Genomic DNA, 12,335 nt, shown 5'->3' with positions numbered 1-12,335 from the left:
TAAGTCCTGTTATAACCTCCATTAGACAGGAAGAATTGAGACTTGGAAAGGTTATGGAATCAAAGCCACAGAGTGAGCAAGTGGTGGAACTGAGCCACAGATGTGCATGTCTAACCCATGTCTGAGAACTTAACCATCAGATGCCACTTTGCAGGTTTGTCCAGACGCCTCAGTGAGAGCGTAAAACACCCAGCACAGTGTCCTTCCTCGAGTATGACCGGGGCTCACGGCATTGCCAAGAGCAAACACCAAGCCCAGTCAGGCAAGGGCGTGCAGGACACAAGGGTCTTTCCAGGCTGTGGGCAGACAGGGCACTTGCAATACCATTTCACATTTTCTGTGGGTTATTTCAAGTAACTGAGTGATCCTCGAGAACTTCCTTTTTTGCATGTTCTTGGTTCCGCTTCTGTTGTTTGGTGGCTGTCAGTAGGCATGATCCTGGTTTTATCTTCATGAGACCACTCTGGACACACACTGGCTGGGTGTTTGGGCTCCTCAGGCCCTCTCTCCCCACAGCAGACTCAACCCCCGTACCCAGCTCCCTCCTGCTTCACCCAACGGAAGATCCTCTGCAGGGCGCCCTCCTTGTCCACTCATCCTGGGGGGGGCTCAATCATGCCATATACCCCCAAGTCTCTCTCTCCAGATCAGATCTCTCTCCTGAGTTCTAGGCCTTTCCATCCAAATGCCTGTGGGGGTAGTTCCATCTCTAGCCAGTAGGCCCTAAAGGACACTCATTGTTATTTTCCCTAAAATCTGTTTCTCTCCTGGGAACAGCACCACTCCCCTACTAGTTACCCAAGCAAATTCACACACTGAAGCCGACAGAGAGGAATGCTATGTTTGAGTCACACAGAACCAGGGTCTCTAATTCAAGTCCAGCAAACAATCTATTCTGCTTTCCAAGAGGCCCCAGCTCATCTAACGTCCACAGAGAAAACAAGCACCCAAACAGGATCATCTTAATTCCCCAAAGCTTCCATCCCTTCAATTAGAGCAACAATAAAAGCAGCAGATAATATTCAATATTTAAGTGCTCACTGATACCCAAGCACAATTCTAAAGCAGTTTACCTTTAAACTTCTTCTTGCCCCAAACACACACACGAGGCAAACATTACTGCATTTACATTTACTAACAATCTGAGTGGAGCACAGAGAAATCAAACATCTTGCCAAGGGTGGAACAGCCTATGACTGGTGGGGCCAGGATACAAATGTAGGCAGTGTGGCCTGAGAGCCAGGCTATAGTGCTGTCTTCTTATAAGCTGTTTAAAACAAAGCCTGCCAGTAGGTAATATAAATTATATATACCACATCTGAGTAAATGAAAAAGAAGCTGAGACATAATTGACATACAGTAAATTACACATGCGAAAAGGGAATAATGATGCATTTGACATTTATACAATACTATGAAGCCATCCCTCCGTTCCACTGAATAGATCTCAATTATGTTCATATGTATGGGTTTCCCTGGAGCTCAGTGGTAAAGAATCTGCCTGCCAATATAGGAGTAAGAGTTCTGTCCCTGGGTTGGGAAGATACCCTGGGGAAGGAAATGGCAACCCACTCCAGTATTCTTGCCTGAAAAAATCCCATGGACAGAGGAGCCTGGTGGGCTACAGTATCTAGGGGTCGCAACAGAGTTGGACACGACTGAGCAACTTCTTGATGAAAGTGAAAGAGAAGAGCGAAAAAGTTGGCTTAAAGCTCAACATTCAGAAAACGAAGATCATGGCATCCGGTCCCATCACTTCATGGGAAATAGATGGGGAAACAGTGGAAACAGTGTCAGAATTTATTTTTGGGGGCTCCAAAATCACTGCAGATGGTGACTGCAGCCATGAAATTAAAAGACGCTTACTCCTTGGAAGAAAAGTTATGACCAACCTAGATAGTATATTGAAAAGCAGAGACATTACTTTGCCGACTAAGGTCTGTCTAGTCAAGGCTATGGTTTTTCCTGTGGTCATGTATGGATGTGAGAGTTGGACTGTGAAGAAGGCTGAGTGCCGAAGAATTGATGCGTTTGAACTGTGGTGTTGGAGAAGACTCTTGAGAGTCCCTTGGACTGCGAGGAGATCCAACCAGTCCATTCTGAAGGAGATTAACCTTGGGATTTCTTTGGAAGGAATGATGCTAAAGCTGAAGCTCCAGTACTTTGGCCACCTCATGTGAAGAGTTGACTCATTGGAAAAGACTCTGATGCTGGGAGGGATTGGGGGCAGGAGGAGAAGGGGACGACAGAGGATGAGGTGGCTGGATGGCAACATGGACTCGATGGACGTGAGTCTGAGTGAACTCTGGGAGTTGGTGATGGACAGGGAGGCCTGGTGTGCTGTGATTCATGGGGTCACAAAGAGTCAGACACGACTGAGTGACTGAACTGAACTGAAACTGAGCAACTAAACAACAACGCGCATATGTAAATAGACAATGTGAGGAAGGAGATGCTAAGAATGCTTCCTGGGTAAAAGGACTATGGGTAATTTCAAAATTTATACCTTTCTGGGTGTTTCTAATTTCTTACAGAGAATGTATACTATTTTAAAAATCAGGACAAATGTAGTAATGATGTCATGAATTGAAAATAAAGAGCCTAGCCCCCAACCCAGGTCCACCTCCCCGCAGGGGAGTCGTACCAGATAGCTGTAAGCTCTGAAGGAGGGGATGCCTGCAGCTTGGCAGGCCCCTCAGCTGCGTGGCACTTACTGTATTTCAGTTCCCAGGTGCTTGAGGGAAATATTCTGAAGGGCCGAGGGCTTGGCATGGACTGGCTGCCAGGCAGCTCCCACGCCCACAAGCTCAGTGGGCGTTTTCACGGGACACAGCAACGCCTCCTGATCCTCCTCCTCTTGCTCTGGGGAAAAAAGAAAAGGGAAATCATCCATGCTCTAAGTCACTGCACTTAGGAAGACAAGCTGGGCAGTGTTATGACTGGGAGCAAGTGAGAGTCTATGAGCTGCACAGCAAGGCTTCCCTTCAGGTTAACAGCAGCCAGAGGTAGGCTTTTCGCCAAAGGTTTTGCTAGGACAACCTTCCTGAAAACCCCCTTAAAAATTTGCAGAACTGCAGATATTTCTATCTGAGAATCCATCCCAAAGAAGTTGTTGGAAATGCAGACAAAGCTTTATGAGCCAGAAGGCTCATCCTGGCACTGGGGAGAGGTTAAACACATCATGATGCCTTTAGGCAATGGACTATCACTCAACCATTGAGAACAATGCTAATGAAGAATGCTTAGGAATATGGGGAACATCCATGGGATATAAAGTGGAAAAAGTTGGGATTCTAGTATGATCTCAACTGTCCAGAAAAAGTCTCAAATAAGTACACTCTGCAGTCTTAACAGAGGTCAGAACTGCATGATGGGGTTAGAAATGGGCAGGTTATGCTCATTATAGTTTACTTCTCCCCCTACTGCACCAAATTTTCTACAGTAAACATGGATTCTTTTCATAAACAGAAAATATAGAGTCATCAAAAGCAGATGTTAATAACGAGATTTTATAACAGGGAAATTTTAGGGACACAATACTGAGTGCCAAAAATCTAAGTAGGGCCTTTTGTATTATTATATGATCAGAGATATATTTAAATAAAAGGCAGGCAGGAGTCCATGACATAATATTAACACTGGCTGTCTGGGTGATAGGCTTCTGGTTACTTTTTCTTCCAGTTTTCCATGTTTCCAATATGTTCTGCTTCCTCCAAAATGTTTAATAGGAAGGTTTCAAGGCTAAGGAAGCATTATTTGAAGTATAAGAGAGAAGGAGGCAAAATATTTCGAGGTCAGTTTTGAGTGTTACAAAAAGTGGGAGAGAACTAAGGCCACGGGAGGGGTGGCAGGACCCTGATCAGGCAGCCCCTGAGGATGACAGGATAGCAGGCACTCTTCGTTTGGAGCCCTCTCACTGAGAGTAAAAGATTGCAGGGGTAGAGAAAATTTATTTTTGCACTACATCTACACAGAGGGCATGGGTGCAAAAACATATAAAACACAGGCACACCTCTGAAGGGCTGAGGGCTTGGCATAGACTGTTTTACGGGTTCAGTTCCAGACAGATGCCCCCATAGAAAAAAGAACTGATATAACCCAAGGCTCTGGTCTGGGGTCTCTGGGGCCCTCTCTGGCCTAGAGAAGGAGGTGTACATGCCCTCAGGGAGGTGCCTACACAAAAAGCTTTCAGTAGCATTTACTTGTAATTCTCCTTTTGCCTGAACTGTAGGGGCTACCACATCACAAGTCTGAAGATATCAGCACAATAAAATTGCCTAGCCAGAAGGTCGCTGCTTCCCCAAAGGGCCCTGAACACATGACCAGTTGCCCCCACAGCCTGAGGGGTGTCAGGGGGTGTGTGTGAGTCTGAAGACTAGGGTTCAAATTTCAGTGCTGACATTTTCTTGCTGTGTGACCTTGGACAGGTCTCTTGACCCCTTTGAGCCTCAGTTTCCTCTTCTGCAAAATGGGAATAACTACCCACCGAAATCTCTGTGAGGATTAGGGAACTTAAGGCATGTAAAGTGTGAGAAGAGAGTCAGTAAGTGGTATAGGTATTTCTATGATGATATACATAAAAGTCCTTTGTAAACTGTGTCCTACTTATTATTATAGATCTGCTGATACCCCCTTGATCCTCCATGGATCTTATAGAGGCCAGTGTTTAGGGCAACTATAAAATAAAGGTGTAAACACTTAAAAGTTGTGGAGAACATGCCTTGCAGATTGCTCAAGGACATGATTAGACACTTTTATAGAAGATGAGGTGTCCGTGACTCAAAGTCAGATGCGAGTCTGTTGGTTTTTGCTCCCCTAGAAGCATGCCTCCGCTTCCTCCCAGGAAGGGTGGAGGCTGGAGAGGTGGGGCAGTCTGCTCTAGACGGCTGATCTGGGGTCTGCCAACTTGCTCAAGACTCCGGAAATGTCTTTCTGGGGAAGGTTCCTCAGGGCCCCTGTGACCAGGAGGGTGGAGAGTGCTGTGGGATGAGAAAGGCTTCAGAGGAGAAGCCTACATCCTGGCTTCCTGCATCTTACCCCCACCCCACCCCCCAACCCTCCAGTCCCCGGTCCCCCGCAGGAGACTGGCGCCTGGTCATTAAGGCAACCACTCCCCTCCTCCCACAGCCACTGCAGGGGCAGGCCCAGAAGAGGCCCACTGAGTGTGCTGAACCAAAGGCATTCTTCTGATAACCTGGTTCTTTGGATACTTGGGAATCCTGTCAACGGAAGGCTTCCTTGGTACTTCTAGTCTAAGGCTGATCTGGCAACTGCGTCATTCAGCCACAGGTTCTGGCATAGTCAGGGCTATTGGGTCTCCCAGAGATGGGAGTGGAGGGTGAGAAGTGCAGAAGCAAAAGCAAACACACCCTTCCCCAAAGAAAGTGCTTAGAAGCATGAAACACACAGAAGGTTCTCCGGGGAAATGATGAATGATTCTCATAAACCATTAAAAAGAAGCATTGACCATGACAGGGTGTACAGACACATTCGGTAACTGCATTATTAGGACAGTTCTCAAGCACTGAGCATTCACTATGTACCTGGCATTATGCTAAGGGCTATATATTCCTTTTCTCACATAATGATAAAATTCAATGTATTCACTCAGTGAATACATTTATTCAGTAGATACCCAATGTGCCTGGCAGGGCATCAGGTACTGAGGATACATGTGACAGAGACACGGAACCCACCTTTGGAGGGTAGAGGGCAGAGACTGACACTAATCACACTGTGATTAGAACATAATGTTAACTGTCTGCAAAAAGCGTTGAAGGCTCACAGAATCCAGCTGGCAAAGTCCTGGAAAGCTGCCAAGGGGAAGTTAGCAAGGAGATGACAGTGGAGCATGGCCGGAGAATGTAAGCAGGAATGCGTCAGGTGGACAAAAGTAGGCAGGGACGCCTCTGGTGCTGCTGAAGTACACAGCACAAGGTGGGCACTGGGCGCATAGGCAGAGCTGAGACCAAGAAGGACAAGGCCTGAATCTGGTGCTAAAAAGCTGGGCCTGGGACATGGAGGGCAGCCATGGAAGGGGGTGGGGCTCAGGCTCTCATTTGAGAAAGTTCACTTGGGCTGCAGTGAAGAGGTCGGGTCTGCGGTGGCAGGCTGGGACATGCGGACACCGGAGAGGAGGCTGCTGTGGTTGCCCAGCTAAAAGTGGAGGCCTGACCCAAGGCAATAGCAGTGAGGGCCTGGATCTGACGTGCAGGCCAGAAAGCAGACATTGCCGGCCTGGGCGACTGACTGGACTGGCTATATCTGAGATTCAGGAAGGGGCAATTTTATAAATGAAGTAAATGAAGGGGCAAATGGTAAATGAAGGCCATTTGCTGGGGGAAGGAAAAGTGGGGAGGATAAAGGCAGATGAGCTCGGTCTGTAATGCATCTGAGTACCAGGGTCTAGGAGGCGGCTGGCCACAGGTCCCGCCTTCGCCCATGGGGGTCCCTGTCAACTGATGGTGAAGCATGTTAGACACGCTACAGCCTTGTGGGTGGTTTTCTGTCTCAGTTCTAAAACCTGCCAGTCACAGTCCTGGCTGCAATATGGGTGTGGCAGGGTATGAGCTCCAGGACTCCTCCATGCTGAGATGTTTTAGGATTTGGGTTCTTATGGGCCACCTGGGGGTAAAGGCTCTGCCCTACAGAAACATGGGATAAGATCACAGATCTACTCGACTCACAGCACAAAAGCATTTATGTCAGAAGCAACAATAATAACTGCATTTTCTCATTAACCTTCCTCACAGGTTGTGAAATTTCTTTGAAATTGCCATCATCATCATATTAGCTGACGTCTACTGAACTTGACAATGCTCAGACATCATTCCAACCACTTAAGCTGCGTAGATTCATTTAATCCTTATAATAACCCTAAGAAGAAGGTATGGTTTATTAACCTCATTTTACAGGGAAGGAAATCAAAGCTCAGAAAGGCTAAGCAACTTGCCTAAGACTGCACAGGATGAGGATTTAAAGCCAGCCAGCATGGCCTCAGAGCCTGTGTTCTTGCCATGGATGCTATACTGTTGCCCTAGCTGATCCTGAGTCACATCCCTGGCTCTCTGCTTCTTTACCAGAGGACTCCTCCCATTCACTCCCAACAGGTGGGTAGAGGCTTGGTCACCAAAAGCCCTGGGTGTGTGAGTAGAAGGCAAGCCTGTTGGATACCTAGCTCAAGGCGCAGGGCAGGCCCATTCCCGGCCAGGGCAGCGTCGGGGGCAGCAGGAGGTGCAGGTAGGCTGTTGTGGAACTCCCAGCGCTTCATCTGCAGCTGCTGCAGCCAGTACAGCATCACTTGCTTGGTGGCAGCCTGAGAAGCACAAGGGTTAGTTGGCAAGGCCCTGTGCCCACCCGGTGGGACTGGGTGAGGGATGTGAGAAGGTCATGGTTAGTCTGGCAACTCTCTCCTTCCTGAGAAAACAAAAAACAAAACAAAACACTGCCACTGTGGGTAGGTGCCCATCTTTGAAACACCACATGCTCCTTGGTCATAGAAGATAACCAGGCTCTGATCTTCCACTCAGAGATATCTTAACCATCTGTGCTATGGTGATGATAACACTCGGTCCATAACGTGGTTATGAGGGTGAAATGAGGGAAGGAAAGTGTCCAGCAGAGTTCCTGACATGTAGCAGGAGCTCAACATGTGCTCACTGGTTAAAAGAGTTTGGAGGCGTTGAGAGAGAGTGAGAGAGCTTTGAAATTCTGACTTGGCTGGGGCCTGGGTAGCATCACTACCTTCTCGTGTGACATCTCAGTGTCCTAGTCAACTTTGTGGAATGAGGAGAATCCCTCCTTTCTGAGGATGATATGACTGGGACCTGGAAAGTCATATGCACTCAACAACAATACAGTGGCGCCTCCAGGCAGCCCACACAAGATATGCCTGACGCTGGTCATCAGTCCCCCGGTACTGGATGGTCCACCCACCTACTCTCACATCCATTACGTTGCCTAATCCTCCACTGGGGAAGCAGGGCAGGAGTGCTTGGCCCCTTCTATAAATGGAGAAACTTGGAGAAACTAAAGCTGTGAGGTGGCCCAGGCAGGTGGTGGTAGAGCTGGTCCCAGAACCCGGGTCTCCCACTTCTAAGCCAGAGACCTGTTATAATTTATCGCCAGGAGATTGTGACTTACAGAGAGAAGGCCTGGGATCAGATGGGCTGCAGAAGCTGGGCAGCTTGCTAGGATTAGAAGGTGAGCCTCACAGAGAAGACCACAGTCAAGGCCATGTGAGAATATGAGCAAGCAACCAGGGCAAGCCCTCTTCTCAAGAGGGCCACTGGTGAGGTGTGCAGAAGGCTGGGGGGTCCATGAAAGGGGCTCTCAGCCTGCCATGGAGGGATCAAATCAGATAAAACGCTGCCTACCATTCTCTTTCTATATATCAGCGCTTTCCCTGAGAGACCTTAGCTACTTTCAGGGCTTCACCATGACCTTGTGCTCACAAACTCCCACTCACACCCAAACATCCCATTTTATTAATTCTCTGGATATGTGTATATTGAGCATCTATGGTATGTGTCAGGGACTGTGGTAGGCAATGGAGATACTGGTGAGCCCACACGGCCCTTCTCCTCTTGAAACTTAAGAATCTATCAAGGGGACATAGACTGCATGTCCTGTTGTTTCCTCATCTGGGGTTCCCTCCCGTCAGTGACTGGCCCAACCAGGCAGTCAGCCAGTTACAAAAGCCATCCTTGACTCCTCTCTCATATCCATAGCCACCTGCATAAGTCTCCTTCCCCGATGCCCCAGCTCGGCCATCGTTTTCTCCTGATGGACTCTCCCCCACCCGCCACTGCAGCCTGATCACAAGACTGGCCTAGTCATTAAAGTGCAACTAAAAGCTGTGAGCTATATCCAGGGGCTCAATAGATTCTCCATAGGCAGGAAGTGGGGGTGGGAGAGAAGCAATCCACTGGCACACTGCTCTCTGAGTGTGAATTCCAGAACTCCTAGCCCACACCAATCTTTCTTTCTAGTTAAGTTCTAGGCACTTTCACTTGACAAGAACTTTCTGACCTTGGTTCTGTCAGTTTGTGTGTTCAGTCAACAAATATGTATTGCGCCCCCACTAGATGCCAGCAGTAGTCTAGGCTGAGATTAATTCAGTAACTTGCAGGGGCCTGTGATGTGCCAGGTGCTTACATACCTTGTTTTAGTCTCACAAACTATCTAGGTACTAAGAGGTTAACTTGCCCAGAGCCACACAGTTAGTAAGTAGCTGATGCAGAATTTGAATCCAAGCCTGTCTGATTTCAAAGCACATGGTCTTTGCAATGCTTCAGGCTTTTCCAGTTAAATATGATAATAAAACAGAACTTACTGATGAGAAAATAGGTTTGAATATGCTTCAATGACCAATGTAGGTTGATCAGTGGAACCTAAGTATTTATCTCCCAATCTCTGCCAATGTTTTCTCAGCATTCACTCCCCTTGGCTACAACATCAAGAAAAGTAATTCAGAATCCAGGCCTTGAAAGAGGATTGCAAAGCTCGTATCTTGACTGTACTTCAGCCCTAAGTATGGAAGTTATGGTAACTGCCTAGTTTTTTGTTGTTAAGCTGGTTAAGTCTTGTCTCACTGTTTTGGAACCCAATGGACTGTATCCTAAAAGTGTTGATAGGGTAGTGAGAGGTAGGAAAGCTATGAGATTCCAAGTGTGGGCTACACTACTTTTTAGTGGTGTGACTCAAACCAGTCCCTTTACCCCTTTATGACTCAGTTTTTTGATCCGTAATATAGGTCCATCATCCCGGCCTTTACTGCAGGAACCTAATGAGGAAATGGGTGTGAATGTGCTTTGAAAAGCACAAAATCCTGGGCACCCAGGGTTCACTGAGGTGATCGGGGTCGGTGATTATGATAAGTTTATTGTGAGCACCCACCCGTGCTCGGCGGTGCCCTGGATCCCATCCCGGCCAAAAAGGGGAAAAAGTGCTCCATTTACCTTCAAGGTAATTATCCGGTTGGGAGTCTTGATTTCGAAAGTCCCCTCCTCGGCGTCCGCCTTGCAGTCAAAGACCGCACTGGAGAGGTCGATGCTGTCCAACGGATTCGCATCCTGCGCGGTCCGCGAATAATACAGGTGACATTTCCTCTCGTCGAAGAAGAACCAGCGGGACTTCCAGCCCCGGATGGGCCCCTTGCCACCAAACTTACTTAAATATCCACAGAGTTTTGGGGGGGCCGCCTCCAGGGGCCGGGTGCAGCCCTCCGACTCCTCAGAAAGCGACACCTCGGGGACCTTGGCCAAGCCAGCAGGCTCTTCGGACCACTGGACGGAGGAACCAGACTCCGCGGTGTTCTCCTGCGCGTCCTCCATCGCAGAGGGACTGGAGGTTAGTGGCCCAACCCAAGTCAAATCTTGAAAACTCAGGTGATAACCTTCCAAGAGGGAGTGATCCGACGGGGGCGGGGCCAGTGGTGACCCGCCTCCAGGAGACGACGGAGGGACTCGGTTGGCTGCAGCTTGTGAGCCTCATAGATCGAAAGCCCAGTGGGGACGGATGGCCACGCCCATTCGGGCCTCGGCCTTCACGACACGCCCCGGCCCGCCCTCTGCCGGCTCCTCCTTACCCGCCTACTTCAGGCTTTTCCTCGTTGCCTGTCCGCCATCTTTACTGGGGGCAGCTTCCGGCATGAGGCGGTCCACAGGTTGAAGGCGTGGTGTCTCTGAATTAGTTAACCCGCGGAAGGGAAACTGAAAGAGACGCGGGCCCTCCGATACACTGCTCTGGTAACTCGCGTAATGACGTGGAGGGGTGGTCCTTTCTCGCTCCTCATGGGCCTCCCGCCTTTTCTCCCCAGGTACCGCTCCGGTCACCGTCGGACGGCGGACCGCGCGGCCATTGGCTGAAAGGGACGCCCTGCTCAGTGTCTCCACATCCGGCACTGCTCACGGCGTGTGGGGCTCGTAGGCTGATTACCCGCGGCTGTTTATTCGTGACTCACTCCTGACCGCGGCGGCCTTTCCCCACTCTGTCCCAGCCTCCTTTTCTGTCTGCTTGCGTTACCTGGGTCTGGCTGCTGCCCTGACAGAACCCGGTGCCTGACGAGGGTTGGACTCAGCAAATTGTGTACACAGACAAATGTGTACCTAGGCCCTGACTAACTCGCTCAACTTCATGTCTCATTCTACCACTTGACCTTAAGTTTTTCCCCTTCCCTCCTGCCTTAGGCGCATCCCTCCATTTGGGCTGTAGAGCCCATTTCTGTCCACCTCTTTCGAGCCATCACGGTGTCCTAGACCTTTCTTAGCTCCTCTTTCTCTGCAGTCCTTAACAAAATTCTCATTTTTCCGGGTAAATTATGCTCAGAGACTGAGATTGTCTTTGCCAGTACAGTAATTTTTTTAAATAGAGGCTCACTGCAGAAATTAAAATTTATAATAACAGTATTTCCCAGGTCACTAGTATACCGGGTAATGTCTCTTAATAAACTAATGAAGAAGTAACATCCTGAACTGTAAAACTGTAAAAGGGCCGAAAGGTTAAAACTGTTTTGGTAGATGATTTCTAAAACTGTTTTTCCTGTCTTCCCCTTGCATTGCTGGGAACTAAGTTTGCATTTTTTGTTACTGATTAATGCTGGCGGGCCTTCTTGCTAGTTTTGCTTGTTCCTTTTAACCCCAGTCTCAAGACTTTCCTTAAATACTCTTGGTTTCTCCCCAGAAGGCAGGACGGTAATTTTCAGGAAGTTAGTCTGCTACTGTCCTCATTTGCTGTCAAATCAATAAATTTCGTTTTCCTTTATCCTCAGAACCTTCTCATTATCCTCAGTCTGCATTGGGAAGGAGGACCGAATTTTCAGTTACAAAATCAGTAATATGTTAATTACACTGTTGTTCCAGCCAAAGCGGGGAATGAAAGCAATAAAATCCAAATTTAGTTCAGGTGTACCTTTCTATGAGTTGGTTCCTGGTATGGTTAGTAATTCCTTCCAGTTGGGTATCAGGCTTAGGGCCCATTACCAGCGTTGGTAGAGGTTGCTCCAGAGGTTATTCCTCCAGGGACCCTTACATGTCTTGTGCCACTGCCTACAAGGACTAGCACTGCCAGGTTAGGAAGAGATTTCCCTTCTTTTCTGATTCAGTTCAGTTTAGTCACTCAGTTGTGTCTGACTCTTTGTGACCCCATGAACCACAATATGCCAGGCCTCCCTGTCCGTCACCAACTCCTGGAGTTCACCCAAACTCATGTCCATTGAGTTGGTGATGCCATCCAGCCATCTCATCCTCTGTCGTCCCTTTCTCCTCCTGCCCTCAATCTTTCCCAGCATCAGGGTCTTTTCAGATGGGTCAACTTTTCACATCAGGTGGCCAAAG

At 48.5% G+C, this 12,335-nt stretch overlaps 1 protein-coding gene across 1 annotated transcript in view; it reads right to left on the bottom strand.

The window, feature by feature from the left end:
* Positions 1-10,356, bottom strand: part of TBC1D2 (TBC1 domain family member 2) — a 42,875-nt gene extending 32,519 nt beyond the window's left edge. The window contains exons 1-3 of the mRNA XM_004004228.5: positions 9,960-10,356; positions 7,174-7,315; positions 2,715-2,862 (exon numbers count right to left, since the gene is read on the bottom strand). Coding sequence (XP_004004277.3) covers positions 2,715-2,862; positions 7,174-7,315; positions 9,960-10,334 — 665 coding nt within the window. The 5' untranslated portion in view covers positions 10,335-10,356. The remainder of the gene's footprint in view (positions 1-2,714; positions 2,863-7,173; positions 7,316-9,959) is intronic.
* Between the last annotated feature and the right edge of the window lie 1,979 nt (positions 10,357-12,335).

This window comes from Ovis aries, chromosome 2 (assembly GCF_016772045.2).
Source record: "Ovis aries strain OAR_USU_Benz2616 breed Rambouillet chromosome 2, ARS-UI_Ramb_v3.0, whole genome shotgun sequence".
Taxonomy (NCBI): Eukaryota; Metazoa; Chordata; class Mammalia; order Artiodactyla; family Bovidae; genus Ovis; species Ovis aries.
This window is presented reverse-complemented; position numbering and strand designations above follow the sequence as displayed.